The 16,985-nt window shown below is 42.1% G+C and overlaps 1 protein-coding gene and 1 long non-coding RNA gene across 4 annotated transcripts in view; one reads left to right on the forward strand and one right to left on the reverse strand.

The window, feature by feature from the left end:
• Nucleotides 1-16,985, forward strand: part of LOC113891174 (solute carrier family 23 member 1-like) — an 85,473-nt gene that overhangs the window by 38,096 nt on the left and 30,392 nt on the right. For all 3 annotated transcript variants that reach the window (XM_027538918.1, XM_027538917.1, XM_027538919.1), the window contains one exon: nucleotides 2,438-2,597. In XM_027538918.1, the coding sequence (XP_027394719.1) occupies nucleotides 2,438-2,597 (160 nt within the window). The remainder of the gene's footprint in view (nucleotides 1-2,437; nucleotides 2,598-16,985) is intronic.
• Nucleotides 6,427-13,190, reverse strand: LOC113891179. Its single transcript, XR_003510683.1, has 2 exons — nucleotides 13,052-13,190; nucleotides 6,427-8,024 (listed from the first exon to the last, which is right to left on the reverse strand). It is a non-coding gene; the product is annotated as an uncharacterized LOC113891179 (long non-coding RNA).

Here is a 16,985-nt window from a genome sequence, read left to right on the forward strand (position 1 = left end):
CTAATTTCTATGTAATGAGTAAAATAGTTTATAGACAAGGAAAAACAGACATAAAAATCACATCTTTTGTGACTTAATGAAATGCAAATTCACTTTTGTCAGGATTTCATTATATGCCTATTAAACTAAAAAAATGAAATGAGAAACCCCAATATTGATAGATTTTATAATACTAACCTTGGTGCTGGAGGGATAGAAAAGAAAACTAGACTTCTCTGCCCTCAAGGAACCGAGTAATACTGAAATGGCTGAGGCCATGGTGGTATAGCAATGATGGATTGTTTATAAGTATAACTGTAAACTGTTTAAAGAATCCCTGAGAGTAAGTTACTGTAAATGACTAGTTTGTTAGTACAAGGGCTAAACAGGAAATATGTAACTAGAATATAAGTGGGAGTTTTGTCTCACTCACTGTGGTATTTCCAATACTTGACAACCAGTGCCTCCCACAGAGCAAGTCCTCAGTAAATATTTGTTGAATGAATGAAATGTGCATATGGAATTACAGCAAAAAACTGAAACACAAATCTTGGATTACATACTGTCTGTACCTATGATATGCAAAGGTGTCTAAGTTCATTTTAAAAGCTTGAAAGGGATTTTGCAATGATATAGTGTGTTTCCCTTCTCTGTCAAGATACTGAGCTTCATAATTTCTATGAATTTTTAATTGAAGTATAGTTAATTTACAACATTGTGTTAGTTTCAAGTATATAGCAAATTGATTCAGTTATACGTATATATATATGTATAACATTTATATATATAAATGTATATTATATATAGATTCTCTTTCATTATAGATTATTATAAAATAGATTATAGTTCCCTGTGCTATACAGAGGGTCCTTGTTGTTTACCTATTATATATATAACAGTGTATACACGTTAATCCCAAATTCCTAATTTATCTCTCCCCACCATAATTTTTTAACTAAAAAATCGTTCATACATACCCATTCCATCACCCATGTTTCCTGCCCTGTGTGTGCCATATAGTCCAATCTCTTTTGGAGCCTGATGGGTCTAGATTTATGAATCTAGATCAGTTGTTCTCAACCCTGGCTGGTGTTAGAATCACCTGGAGGTCTAAGCGCTCTCCATGCCTGGGTGCACCCGTGAACTCATCTGAGGCTGATGCTCAGCCCTTGCTAGTTCCTATGTTCAGCCAGGACAAAATCCAGTTAGGCAGTAAAACTCTTTCGTATACTTTATATTTTCATTAAATAAAATGGGTTCGTTCTCAAGGAGACTCTTTAAGCTATCTTCGTGGAATCCTGATTTCAAAAGTACTCTTCTAGTATTGTTAAGAACAAGTATCTAAACTGGGTAAGGTATATATGACAAATGCAAGCAAGAGGCTAAGATCCTGTTCCATTCTCCCTTCACACCAGTTCTATTATAATATGCAGGTGAGGAGACTAGGTCAGCCTTAACAGCTTCTGACCTTCTAGTAAGACAGGATTATTGGAGGTTGACTTATCAGGCTATGTTCACCTTGAAGGGAGACAAGTCAGATGGACACTGCTGGAAGTTCTCACAGAGGCCAGAGTGAGACGCTGACCAGGAAGAAGGAAGGCTTGTGTGGGGGACATGCCCTGATAATGGACCTCAAGCATGTTCAGTCCATGTGATAGAAAGGAGCCTGGAGGTAGAGGTCTGGAATCACCTTTCATTTTTGAAGGCACAAAGGAATCTAGCCACCCAAATTCTAGGCTGTGCATCTCTTGTCAGTGGGGGAACTTGACGTGTGTGCACTGTGCTTTGATCCTGGGGTCTGGGGAAGTTTCTGTGGGACTGAGGAAGACAGTGGCACCCACCAAACATGCTTCCTGAGCTCTGTGCTGCCCCAGATCATTTCCCAGTATGTGACTCTCTGCTCCTGGGCTCGCATCTCCAGGACTGGGATTAGGTCTGCTGATCTTATCCTCCCCACCTCTCCTACCTGTCCAAAGTTTGGCAAAGTTCATGGATCTGACTTGGAGATTGATAAGAGTTCCCTCGGAGAAGGCAATGGCACCCCACTCCAGTACGCTTGCCTGGAAAATCCCATGGACAGAGGAGCCCGGTAGGCTGCAGTCCATGGGGTCACAAAGAGTCAGACACGACTGAGTGATTTCACTTTCACTTTTCACTTTCATGCATTGGAGAAGGAAATGGCAACCCACTCCAGTGTTCTTGCCTGGAGAATCCCAGGGACAGGGGAGCCTGGTGGGCTGCCATCTATGGGGTCGAATAGAGTCAGACACGACTGAAGTGATGCAGCAGCAGCAGCAGCAGCAGCAGCAGCAGGAGTTCCCTATAACTGAGAACTGCAGGACTCATATGTTGCCCTGAAACCAAGGGAGGACTTGGGATGAAAAGGCTTCTGCTGGGGCCAGTGACAGGCCAGTGTTAAAGGGGCTAATGGGTAACTGTCTCCTTTCCCCTCCTCCAGGCTGCCCATTCTCCAGGGAGGGACCTTTGCTTTCTTGGGACCCTCCCTGGCCATGCTGTCTCTTCCCACCTGGAAGTGCCCCGAATGGACACTCAATGCCAGCCAGGTGAACACCAGCTCACCTGAATTCACTGAGGAATGGCAGAAGAGGATCCGAGAGGTATTGGGTTGAGGGGTGGGGTGTGAGGAATGGGGTGGTCCTCAAAAGGGGCTTTGGAGTTGACTCATTTTCTCAGCTCACTGCTAGGCAAGACTCCAAACTTTAAGACACTGGTCCTTGTTTAATTCAGTTGTGTCATTCAGGGAAAGAAACTGGTGGCCTTGAAGCAGACTTTAAAGTTTGGCCATGCTCCAGGATAAGTTGAGCTGAGTGAGTGTTAGTCGCTCAGTCGTGTCCGATTCGTTGCAACCCCCCTGGACTGTAGCCCACCAGGCTCCTCTTTCCATGGAATTCCCCAGGCAAGAATCCTGGAGTGGGTAGCCATGCCTTCCTCCAGGGAATCTTCCCAACCTAGGAATGGAATCCTGATCTCCTGCACTGCAGGCAAATTCTTTACATTCTGAGTCACCAGGAAGCCCGTGCTCCAGGTTGGCTTATCTAAATGATAGATTAAGAAGCCAGCACCAGGATTGTCAGCAGAAAGCCCAGCCACACCCTCAGGGACAGTAGGCCTCATAGCTTCCAGACTCTAACATCCTCACCTGGCTTCGGAGGTGAGGTGTCAAGCATGGCTCATGGGTGGAATAATATATGAGAGGGAAGGTCGCCTGAGATTTCTAGGAAGTCCAATCATCTCCCTCCCAGCTTGACCTTAAATATGTAAGCCTGGAGCGGCTCAAAGGCGCCCCTCCTCTGGAGCAGGGGCAGAGTTACACAAACACTATATGGTGTGGGGTTCTTCTTGGTGTTCAGTCGCACCGTCATGACTGACACTTTGTTACCCCATGGACTGCAGCACGCCAGGCCTCCCCATCCATCACCAACTCCCAGAGTTGACTCAAACTCATGTCCATTGAGTCAGTGATGCCATCCAACCATCTCATCCTCTGTCATCCCCTTCTCTTCCTGCCTTCAATCTTTCCCAACATCAGGGTCTTTTCAAATCAGTCAGCACTTCGCATCAGGTGGCCATAGTATTGAAGTTTCAGCTTCAGCATCAGTCCTTCCAAAGAATATTCAGGGTTGATTTCCTTTAGGATGGACTGGTTTGATCTCCTTGCAGTCCAAGGGACTCTAAAGAGTCTTCTCCAACACCACAGTTCGAAGACATTAGTTCGTCAACTCTCAGCCTTCTTTATGGTCCAACTCTTACATTCATATATGACTACTGGAAAAACCATAGCTTTGACTAGATGGACCTTTGTTGGCAAAGTCATGTCTGTGCTTTTTAATATGCTGTCTAGGGTGGTCATAGCTTTTCTTCCAAGGAGCAAGTGACTTTTAATTTCATGGCTGCAGTCACCATCTGCAGTGATTTGGGAGCCCAAGAAAATAAAGTCTGTCACTGTTTCCATCGTCTCCCCATCTATTTCCCATGAAGTGATGGGACCAGATGCCATGATCTTAGTTTTCTGAATGTTGAGTTTTAAGCCAGCTTTTTCACTCTCCTCTTTCACTTTCATCAAAGGGCTCTTTAGTTTCCCTTCACTTTCCATCATAGGTGTGGTATCATCTGCATATCTGAGGTTATTAATATTTCTCCTGGCACTCTTGATTCCATTTGTGCTTCATCCAACCTGGCTTTTCACAACATGTTCTCTGCATGTAAGTAAAATAAGCAGGGTGACAGTATACAGCCTTGATGTAGTCCTTTCCCAATTTGGAACCAGTCCATTGTTCCGTGTCCAGTTCTAACTGTTGCTTCTTGACTTGCATGCAGGTTTCTCAGGAGGCATGTAAGGTGGTCTGGTATTCCCATCCCTTGAAGAATTTTCCACAGTTTGTTGTGATCCACACGGTCAAAGATTCTAGTGTAGTCAATGAAGCAGAAGTAGATGTTTTTCTGGAATTCCTTCGCTTTCTCTATGATCCATCTAATATTGGCAATATGATCTCTGGTTCCTATGCCTTTTCTAAATCCAGCTTGAACATCTGGAAGTTCATGGTTCACGCACTGTTGAAGCCTGACTTGAAGGATTTTGAGCATTACCTTGCTAGAATGTAAAATGAGTGCTATTGTGGGGTGGTTTGAACATTCTTTGGCATTGCCCTTTTTTGGGATTGAAATGAAAACTGTACAAGGTATTTTGCTCAGGCATCACTCTAGACCTCATTTACTGTCTTAGTGTGCCTCCCCCAAGCTCACTAGGACTGGACCAAAGGCATTCCAAAACTCAGGGCTATGGACCTAGAGCAGAGTCTGTTAGTAGATATCCCTGGGAGTCTAGCTGACAAGCCTTAGTGAAGCCAGGGTCCATCCAGCATCCCACCCAGTCCAAGTTCAGCACCCTCATGGCTGCAGTAAGGGTCACATCCTCAGAACGTGACAGATGAAGGAAGAGGGAATACAGAGGAGACACATTCCTAACAAGATTCCTATTCTTACCCAAGTGTGACCAATGAGAGGGAATAGAATTGACAAAACACTCCAATGGGGGGTGGGGCGGAGGGACAATGATGTAAGTCCTGATCTGACTCCAAAGGCCTGAAAACCAGGAGTGTTGATATCTGGGGGCAGCAGAAGACAGATGTCCCAGCTCAAGCAGGAAGCGAAAATGTTCTTCCTCTGCCTTTTGGCTCTGCTGAGTCCCTCAAAGGATTGGATGGCACTCATTCACATTGGGTGGGCTTCCCTGGTGCCACTAATGGTAAAGAACCCGACTGCCAGTGCAGGAGATGTAAGAGACATGGGTCCAGTCCCTGGGTCAAGAAGATCCCCTGGAGAAGAGCATGCCAGTATTCTTGCCTGGAATATACCCAGTACAAACCAGCTCCAATATTCTTGCCTGGAGAATCCTGTGGACAGAGGAGCCTGGCGGACTGCTGTCCATTGAGTCACTAAAAGTCTGACATGACTGAAGTGATTTAGCAGAGAGAGATGCTCATTTTGGGTAGGGCTATCTGCTTCATTCAGTTCACCAATTCAAACACTAATCTCTTCTGGAAACACCGCAGAAATAACATTTTATCAGCTGTCTGGGCATCCTTCAGTCCAGTTGACATATAAAGTTCACCATCACATTGTGTATATGTTCCACTTTAGTAAACACTAGCAAATACATTTCTGAAATGGATGTTCCAGTTTACCCTCCTGCCAGCATCATACGTGAGTCCCAGTTACTCCACAATCTCACCAACATTTTCTTGTTAGCCACTCTACTGAGTGCATTATGGTAAACTTGTATCATTCTTTTATGATGCTATTGAATGATATAGAATTAACTGTAATTGTCCTCATCTTATAGGTCTATTTGAACACCTGGACTCATTTTTGCTCCTATGCTTGCCACATTAACAGGTGTGTTTGTGTGTGTGTATGTGTATGTGTATGTGTGTATATGCTCAGTCGTGTATGATTCTTTGTGACCCCATGGACTGTAGCCTGCCAGGCTCCTCTGTGCATGAAATGTTCCAGGCAAGAATACTGGAGTATGTTGCCATTTCCTAAACCAGCAGATCTTCCCGACCTAGAGATCAAACCCAAGTCTCTTGCATCTCATTCACTGGCAGGCAGATTCTTTACTACTGCGCCACCTGGGAAGCCCTTTAACCGGTGACTAGAGTTCAATCCTCAATGTAGATTTTGTTATTTATCATTATTTCTGGGACTTTCATTTCATCAAGTATCATGTAAATCACCTGTGAGCTCATAGTTAGTCCATGACCTGTCTATGACCTTTTAATCTCAAAGTTTACACAGACCATGTCCTAAATATGCCAGCATCACTGTAGGTACTGGCTACTTTCACAGTGTTCATTCCTCATGTGGGGATTTTCTCCCTGGGACTTGGAAATGGAAAACCTGAAAGAACAACACTCGGACAGTCTCTGCAAGGACTGACAATTTTATTCCTGCAGTCAAGCCTTTTTATAGGAGCAGGGAACAAAGAGCTTAGACCATACAGCCAGCAGAGCACATACAAGGCTAAGGTATAATCCGTAAAAATACTTCAAGGACCAGCGCGTTTTTAATGGACCATGTGTTTATCTCATGACCCATTTTTCTCAAGCAACGTCTTTAATGTTTAATTGTTAAATCTTGGCGCTGAGCATAGCCAAAGGCAGGAAATGTTCTTCAGCAATCAGTACACAATGCCTGGGTACTTCTGGCCCTTCACCTTTTCCCCAAGGACCCTCTCCTTCAAGGCTATTTTGCACTGTGCCTCCCAACATATCCTCCTTTTGTTTTTAGTTTAAGCATGGCAGCTGCTAGTTGGACTCCGTTGTGAGAGGCACGGAGTCTTGAGTAGAGACATCTGTGTCCTATAACCAATGACAGAAAAAGCAGAGCAATTAATACATATATAAAAAGGTTGCCTCCTAAAAACCAAGTTCCAGGATTCAGAGACGATAATGTTTTGGTTAAAGTGTCATAAAATTGGGTGCTATACAATTCCTTAGGTATTTTAACTTGAAAATTAGCAATTTGTTGTTTTAGAAGGTTAATGTCCAAACTTGAGTTATCCATGAGATCCTGCAAATGTGCTTTAACTTTATCCCAAGGATACTCAGTGCCATTACAGGGCATGTTAGTCAGACAGAAAGAAGTAAAATTCCAGTGACAACGTGTATGTGTTTGGAAAGTAAGTTGCTGTATTTGATCTCCTATATTAATTACCACTGCTTGTAATTCATTAATTCGTGTTTGCAATCGCTGATCTATTTGAGCTTGTTGAGTCCAGAGATCATGGGAATCTTTGTGCCAAGCAGTTATAAAATCATGATTCTGTACAGAATTGTGTAGTGCCATACCAGATAGGGTTCCTACTGTAACAATAGATATTAGACTAAGAATACCAGCAATAACCCATCCTATTATGCGCTTTGACCTCTTTAAGCCATTTTTGAGCAGAACTGAGAGAAATACAGAGTCGGTCCATGGTTCTGTGAGGTTAACAGGAAGCCACAATTCAGATCTCTGCTTGACTATTGCAATATTGACATTATGATGTGAAATAGTATGGTTTAAACACATATACAAGGCACATGCTATACAGTTAACAATCTTAGCAGAAAGATCTATATCAAAGTTACCTACAATAAACATGTATGGGAAGTGCACTCAAGGTTGGATATAACCTGTACTGTTGGTGATGGACGGGGAGGCCTGGCGTGCTGCGATTCATGGGGTCGCAAAGAGTCGGACACGACTGAGCGACTGATCTGATTGTATAAAAAGGTATAGTTTTGAGGTTTTAAGGCTTTTGCAGTCCCATACACACTGGCAAAGTGCTCCAATGCAGCAGGAATCTTCCACACATGCCATTGCTCAGGTCCGGGGTTCAGACGTTGACGTTTTCTCTTCAGCTCCTCTATGGTCATTGACGAGACCCTTCGTGTCAGCTGCGTCACCTGTCGGGGGAGTCCAGTCTCCGGGTACTTCTCGGTAATGGACATGGCGAAGTGGAACCCAGATTTCTTCTCCATCTGCAACAACAAGACCATAACCTTTGCCTAGGAGTCGTAAGATTCCTGGCAGCCATTGATTAAACTGTTTATACCATATTGGTGTGTTGGCTTCTAACAGTTTCTTACTGTTTTCCTCTACAAAATGCCTGTCTGCACGAGTATTAGAACTATCTTTTATTAATATTTTAAAAATTTAAGGAATAAAGAGTTAAAGATAATAACAATTGAGGGTTCATAGGATAAGAAGTGTATCTTCTCTTCCATATTCCCCCTTTTAGTTTTAATAAATGAGTTTTAAGAGTACGATGGGCTCTTTTGATAATTGGTTGACCCTGGGGATTATAGGGTGTCCCCGTGATGTGTGTTATATTCCATTCCAGTAGAAATGAACGAAATGAGTGAGAGGTAAATGCAGGCCCATTATCTGTTTTTAAGACCGAAGGTATCCCCATAACAGGGAAGATGAGTAAAAGTGTGGAAATGGTGTGTTTGTTGGATTCTGAAGAGATAGGCAGTGCCCATATAAAACCTGAAAATGTATCAATTGAGACCAAAAGCAAAGAAAACTTTCCTGAGGAGCAATGAGTGAAGTCAGATTGTCAAAGGGAGTTAGGTTGTTGCCCATGAGGATTAACTCCTGAAATTGTGGTATGTAAGTGCAGAGGAGCGCAGATGTCATAGGATTTAATGATATGTTTCGCTTCAGTGAGGGGAATATGGTATTTAGAGTGCAATCTTTTAGCATTGGTATGAAGATTAGCATGTTCATCAATAGTAGACGTAAAGACAGGAGCTATGAACCTATCAATAGCATCATTTCCTGCAGCCAGGGGGCCAGGTAAACCTGAATGAGCACGTATATGTGCAATGAAGAAGGGTTCCATACGTGATCGAATTAAGGCTTGAGTCTTTGAAAAGAGAATATATAATTCTTCATCTAGGTTGTATAAAAAGGCAGTAACAAAATCGGGGAAAAGGGAAGCAAGGTATCTGGAATCAGTATATATATTAAAGGGTAATGGTTGAAGAGACAGAAGAGCATATAAAGCATATAATTCAACTCTTTGTATTGACGAATAGGTAGTAGGTAATTTCTCTTTGATACCAGGGCCGACAATCCCAGCTATGCCTTTCTTGTTGCCATCAGTGAAATAGGTAGGTGCATTTGAAATAGGCTGGGATGCAATCATATTAGTTACTATAAATTTAGTAAATTGTAGGAAGTCCCATAATTTTCCTTTAGGCAAATGGAATGAGATAACATTCTGAAAATCATTTAATGCTATTTGCATGGTCATGTTATATTGTAAAGCAATTTGTAATTCTCTTTTTGTCAAGGGGACATGTATTGCATATGGATTAAATCCAGTTAAGGTTTGTATATGGTTCCTTCCTGATACAATTAGTTGCCCTATTTTCTCAATGTATGATACGATTTTTTTTGACTGTTTAGTATGTAGATATACCCATTCTATTGGGCTTTTTTGAGCTATGATTGCAGTAGGTGAATGTTTAGTAGGAAATATATATAAATAAATAGGTTGGGTATGATCCAGCCGAGTTGAGAAAGATTGTTGAATGCGTTTTTCAACAAATTTTAGTTCTTCTTTTGCTTCTGTTGTTAGCTGTCTAGGACTATTAGGGTCAGGAGGTCCTTCTAAAATGTTGAATAAATTTTGTAATGTATAGGTGGGAATGCCAATGGATGGCCGAAGCCAATTAATATCTCCTATCAACTTTTGAAAATCATTTAATGTGCGTAGAGAATGCATAGAGATTTGAGGTTTTTGAGGTTTTATCTTAGACTCTTCCATAACATGTTCTAAGTAATTAAAGGGTGCTTTCAATTGAATTTTATCTGGCGCAACAAGCAGGCCATGATTTTGAAGAGTGGTAGTAATTTTGTCATATAACTGTTGTAAATAGAGTTCAGATTCCATGGAGAGGAGTATATCATCCATATAATGAATTATGAAAGCAGTAGGATATTTATCTCTAATGGGTTGTAATAAAACAGATATGAGATATTGGCAAATGGTAGGAGAGTTCATCATTCCCTGAGGTAAAACCTTCCATTTAAATCTTTGATAGGAGCCATGTGATTTATAGAAGGAACTGAAAAAGCAAAACGTTTTCTATCTTTAGGATGTAAAGGTATAGTAAAAAAGCAATCTTGTAAATCAGTAATAATTATAGACCATCCTTTTGGCACCATGGAAGGGGAGGGCAATCCAGGTTGTAAGGGCCCCATAGGAATCATGGTATTATTAACATTTCTTAAATCTATCAACATTTGCCATTTTTCTGATTTCTTTTTTATGACAAAAATGGGAGAATTCCATGGGGAAAATGAAGGCGCTATATGATTTTTCTGTAGTTGCTCAGTTATTAATTGTGTGAGAGCTGCCAACTTTTCTTTAGTCAGGGGCCATTGAGGTGTCCATATTGAGGTATTAGATTCCCAATTGAGAGGCAGCAGTGTTAACCTAATGGTCCCCATTAAAAAGGCTCATTCAGAGAAATCGTGGCTTTCGTTTGTTCAAGAAAATCCCTTCCCCATAAATTAATGGGGATATTGGTAATATATGGTTTGATGTAAGCTACAATTTGATCAGGACCATAAGCTTGTAAATAGGATGCATTGACAAAAGTTTTAAGGCAATGGCACCCCACTCCAGTACTCTTGTCTGGAAAATCCTATGGACGGAGGAGCCTGGTAGGCTGCTGTCCATGGGGTCTCGAAGAGTCGGACACGGCTGAGCGACTTCACTTTCACTTTTCACTTCCATGCATTGGAGAAGGAAATGGCAACCCACTCCAGTGTTCTTTCCTGGAGAATCCCAGGGATGGGGGAGCCTGGTGGGCTGCCGTCTATGGGGTCGCACAGAGTTGGACACGACTGAAGCGACTTAGCAGCAGCAGCCTTGCTTACCCGTTACAGCCTGGAAGGAGCCACAGTCTTACCCCATTCAAGGGGCCATTCTTCAGTTCTAATAATGGAAATGTTGGCTCCTGTATCCAACATACCTGTGAAATTTTTTCCCCGTATCTTTAGAGTAAGCATAGGCTTTTGATGTTCCTTTAATAAGGTAGATAGTGCGGCGGTAAGATTGGTGCTACCAAAACCCCCCTGCCTAATTTTATCAGATGCCCTCGATGGTCTGACATATGGCAAAAGTAATAATTGTGCAAAACACTCCCCTTTTTGTAAGTATATATTTCCTAATTTTACGACATTCACCATGACATGTATCTCTCCTTCATAATCTTCATCCATAACTCCAGTCAACACTACTAAACCTTTCATGGTACAACTGCTACGTCCTAAAATTAGTCCCATTGTTCCGGATGGGACTGGACTGTAATATCCAGTGGGGATTTTATGAGGATTGTATAATTCTATTAACTCCGTGTCATAAGGACTAGGTATATCAATGCAAGCACTCTTAGATGTAGCTGCTTGTAGTGTCATAATGTGGGGTCCTCCTTTTGTAGTGGGGCTAGAGGATAGCCCCTTTATTAGTTTCCTTGTTGTTTTTGTTGTACCTCTGTAGTTATTGCATTTCCATCCTTATCGAATTTGGAATGACATTCATTCATTTTTTTACACTTTGGGCAAACTCCTGGGGGCCTTTTTTTTTTTTTTTAGAAGTAGTATTATTTTTAGCTTTTTTCCCTGGCATGCGGCATTGTTTTTTCATATGGTTGGCCTTCCCGAAGTTAAAACATTTAGCATTGGTAACCTTTTGCACATTAAAAGTTTCTAGTGTCGCTAATTTTGCTCTATGGGACATAGATCCGATATCTCTATAAGCTTTCCAGTACTCCATAAGAGAACCAGTTTTTCGAATTGGTCTAAGCATGGATTGACATTCCTCATTGGCATTTTCACAGGCAAGTTGTTTTAAAATAATATTTTGTAAGGTTTCATCTTTGATAGATTTTTCAATGGCATCCTTTAATTTTCCTATAAATTGGGAATATTCCTCTTCATGTCCTTGGGTAATCTTAACAAATGAACTATCAGAGTTAACATTATCAACCTTTGCCCATACTCTGCAAGAAATTTCTTTAATGAAATGCAGCATTTGAGGGGTAATATTAGCTAATTGCGTAGTCGTGTCAGCCATGGCTCCTGTTCCAGTAAGTATATCATAGGTTAAATTGGCGGGGTTACCATGAGATTGCTGGTCAATCACCATCTGTTGGGCTTCATCATTAACCCACATTTGCCATTGAAGTAATTGTTGAGAATTTAGAATCATCTTCGCTACTTGAAAAAAATCATATGGCATCCAATGATCAGCCCATCCTCTGAGGAATTCTACACAATAAGGAGACGTAGGTCCATACAGAGTGCATGCTTTCTTAAAGCTAGACAACATACCAAAATCTAAACCAGCCCAAGCATTCTGGCCTTGGGAAGGTTGATCAAACTGTATTGGAAAAGCGAAAGCGCAAGCAGGCATCTCCCGAGGAGGACTGAAATGGTTAGTACGAGCAAAGTTAGCAACTGCTGTTACAGGCGGAGCAGAAGGGAAAACCTCAGATTTGGGCCGTCCGTTGAATGAAATGACTTCCGCTCTAAGTGGTTTCAGTTTTGATGCATCCTGTATACATATGTCTCCAAGCTGTTTTCCTAGGGATTGTGTCTGATTGAGCATAACATTCTTATATTTCAAAGCACCTTGCATATCTTGTTCCTTAAGCTCATATTCATGTAAAGACTGAACAGTTTCCACTTCCAAATCAATATTATGCCCTTAAATTTGTTCTATGACAGCCCGTATGAGTGACCATGTAACCCACCATTGAGGGGGAACATGGACTCCTTGCCGATATGCTCGCAAAACATTATTCTTAACTCTTTTCCATATGTCTAGATTGAGCATCCCTTCCTCTGGGAACCATGGATTATGTTCCAGTAAAATATGATAGCAGTCGTTCAACTGATCTCTTGAAACATTAACGCCATTTTGTTTCAAAAAGTGATGCATTATAGAAATGAAAGGAATCTTACTGCTATGTTGTCCCATCCTGCTTACCTCTTTCTGCAGGACTCGCCGCTTTGTTCAGTCTTCCTATCAAGTCCCTGTTTGGGCGCCACCTTGTGGGGATTTTCTCCCTGGGACTTGGAAACGGCGAACCTGAAAGAACAACACTCGGACAGTCTCTGCAAGGACTAATTTTATTCCTGCAGTCAAGCCTTTTTATAGGAGCAGGGAACAAAGAGCTTAGAGCATATGACCAGGAGAGCACGTACAAGGCTAAGGTATAATCAGTAAAAGATACTTCAAGGACCAGCGCGTTCTTAATGGCCCATGTGTTTATCTCATGACCCATTTTTCTCAAGCAACGTCTTTAATGTTTAATTGTTAAATCTTGGCACCGAGCATAGCCAAAGGCAGGAAATGTTCTTCAGCAATCAGTACACAATGCCTGGGTACTTCTGGCTCTTCGCCTTTTCCCCAAGGACCTTCTCCTTCAAGGCTATTTTGCACTGTGCCTCCCAACACCTCGTTGTCCATTCAGTACAGCCCAGTATACTTTGGGTCTAGCTTTATTAGATGTGTTTCAGTTTCATAGAACCAACTATGATGCCAGCACCCCTCATCCCAGATTGAAGATGTATCTAGAAGTATGACTAAGAAATCATTTTCTTATTCCCATTTAAACACAATGGGCAAAAGTAGCATTATTTGATGCAAGATTTGGTGACTCCAATTCATTCTGCCACCATCTTTTTTTTTTCCCACGATGAGCCCTTCTCAACCCATTTTCTTGCTCCTAGAAGGGGTTTTGAGTTTTTCTCCCCTAACTTTTAATTAGTGGGCAGGAAAAATAACATTGCTAAACCTTCCTTTGTGTGTCCTTTCCCAAGGTACTTTCACATGATTTAATAAATATATTGTCACTGGATTCTTTCCACTGGGTAGGATGCATGTCTTCTTCTGAAAAACACCAGACTTTCCAATCCGGCCCATAAATACCATCCGAATACCAGCAAGTCAAATTAAATTGATTCTAGTATTCCATCTTAAGGAACACAACTAAAGCTCTAGTCCTGGGAAAATAAGATTTCTTTACCCTCTGCTCTAACTGCTCCACTGGCGACTCACTTTTGTGCCCCATTTTCAGCTTGATCTTGAGCTTACACTGTGTTACCCTGCAAAGCTTGCCCTTCCTGCCTTTGTCACCCACATTTTATTGCTTCAAGCACATATTCTAATTTTGCAGTAATTTTACTGCTTTGGGGTGAAGTGTCATGAAATATGGAGAAGGCAATGGCACCCCACTCCAGTACTCTTGCCTGGAAAATCCCATGGACGGAGGAGCCTGGTAGGCTGCAGTCCGTGGGGTCGCTAGGAGTCAGCAGTACTGAGCGACTTCACTTTCACTTTTCACTTTCATGCATCGGAGAAGGAAATGGCAACCCACTCCAGTGTTCTTGCCTGGAGAATCCCAGGGATGGCGGAGCCTGCGGGCTGCCGTCTATAAGGTTGCACAGAGTCGGACATGACTGAAGCGACTTAGCAGCAGAATCAGCAGTCATGAAATATGAAAAGATCAATGGATATTGTATTTCTTGCTCCATTCCTGTCATGTTCATGCTGTGAAAAGTGATCCTTGAGCTGTTTAATATATAAGTTGATCTTCATGGTGATTTCAGTCTGGGTTGCTAGTCCCTATGTCGTAGCCTGGGCCAGGGCTTCAGTGATAGGATAAGCAAAGTTCAAATCAGAAACACTGTCCATACCAGGTTTTTCTTGTTGTTCAGTCAGTAAGTCATGTCTGACTCTGCGACCCCATGGACTGCAGCAGGCCAGGCTTCCCTGTCCTTCACTGTCTCCTGGAGTTTGCTGAAACTCATGTCCATTGAGTTGGTGATGCCATCCAACCATCTCATCCTCTGTCACCCCCTTTTCCTCCTGTCCTCAATTTTTTCCCAGCATCAGGATCTTTTCCAATGAGTCAGCTCTTCACATCAGGTGGCCAAAGTATTGGAGTTTCAGCTTCCAATGAATATTCAGGGTTGATTTCCTTTAGGATTGACTGGTTTGATCTCCTTGCTGTCCAAGGGACTCTCAAGAGTCTTCTCCAGCACCACAGTTCTCCAGAACCACCAGGTTTTTAAAGAGTGTTAAAAACCTTCCCTACTCTGTGGACTGTCCAGTTCAGGCAGCCTACCAGCTCTGTGATGGGCCATTTATCCTCATGTTCTCCCACCAGAGGCACCTGTGCCCATCACTGTCATCAATCAATCAATCATTGTCATCAATCTGGATCATCCTGGGAGACACAAACAATGTCAGATAGAGATGGAGATTGTGCAGTTTCTGAGCCCACGTGTGGGTGGCTTGTGACCCGAGGTGTCATCTCCTGGACCATAGTGACTACATTCAAAGTCATACTTCCCCCCTCTTTTTTAAGACACAGGGATATTGATATGAACCACCAGTATTTGAGATTTGACTATTAAGTCCTGTCCCATAAAAGGTGAAATTTCAGTACAGCCTCTATGACCAACTTGCCAGACCAAAGTGCTAGTCCATTGGCTACAGCTTGAGAATCTAAAATTCTAAAGGGATGATTCTGGGTAATTTCATGTCCACTGCCACATCACACACATTGTTCATTGGCTGGACTTAGACTTGCCTTCCTTCCTCCATCAAAGCCCTTCTACTGAAATGTTACACTCTTTCAGTCTCAGTCTTTCTCAAGTGGATGAGCAGCACCTTCAGCAAGACTCCAACTTGCTTTTTGAATTTAAAGACCCACATAGTGAGATCCAAATCTTGGTTGCTAGAGTTAGATTATCTTGTGAAGTAGTGTCCAGGGAAGGCAGGGACTGTCACTTATTCATGGATCCTATGAACTCCTCCTTGTGTAACCGTGTTTTCTTCTCCTGAATGTAACTATTTCCTTTTAATCAGCAAGTTCTGTTGATGAGACTTAGCATGCACACACACCCCTTCCTTATTTGAATGTCTTTCTGACATCATTCAAGATATCACTGAGATTTCTGATCTTGGAATTATTTGGTGCCAGTCAGTAGTGCTCTTTTCCAAACAGTGCCGAGTAGCAGACTAGTTAGGAATGGCCTTTCAGAAGGAGAGTGGCTGAGTAGCTCCTTTGGGCCACCTCTGCACCAAATGCCCCACTCAGAGCTGAAGCATCTGGCATCTGCCAGGGTCAGCCCTCATTCAGCATGGACTCAACCACCAACACTTCTGTTATCTCAGGAGTGCTGTTCTGGTTGGGATGCTGGTCTGAGACCAGTCTGAGCCATAACTTGTGAATTTCAGCCAGAACTTTCTGCTGTTCTTCCCTTTCAAAAACAGCCTTTCTGCACATGCCTGTGCTCTGATGTGCAGTCCAAGAGCACACCAGACGCGATGTACTTCAGTGATCTATCAAGTCCTTGTGCTTCCTTTCTTTTCTCAAGGTGGACTCAGAGTTAACAGGGGTTTTTAGTATTTAATAAACTTTTCTGTGTAGCTCTAGACCAAGACATACCTAAGGATTTGACTTGTCAAGCTGGTGGGCTCTGGATTTTTGCCAGGTCAATTGGCTAACCTTCAAATGCCAATTGTCGAACCACTTTTTTCAAAGCAGGGTATATTTCTTGTTCAGTGCAGCCTATTTGTATTATATCATCAATAGCATGAATCACAAAACACATGTGATTTGAGGTTTGGTTTTGTTTCTACTCTCCCCCAGGGAGGCAATACTTGGCTTTGGTAAATGCAAATTAAAACTAAGCAAAGAATAAGAAGTGGAAATTTTAATTAACTATCAAGTTAAGAAAAAAAAAAAGAGGGATTTTATTTGAGCCATACTGAGGATTATAACCCAGGGAGCAGATTGTCAGGCAGCTCTAGGAACTGTTTCACCTGTTAGAAGTCAAAGACATAGTCATATACATTTTTGAGAAAAAGGTTCATATGTTAAAATGACATACTGATATTTCATGTAAAG

Source organism: Bos indicus x Bos taurus, chromosome 4 (genome assembly GCF_003369695.1).
Source record: "Bos indicus x Bos taurus breed Angus x Brahman F1 hybrid chromosome 4, Bos_hybrid_MaternalHap_v2.0, whole genome shotgun sequence".
Lineage (NCBI taxonomy): Eukaryota > Metazoa > Chordata > Mammalia > Artiodactyla > Bovidae > Bos > Bos indicus x Bos taurus.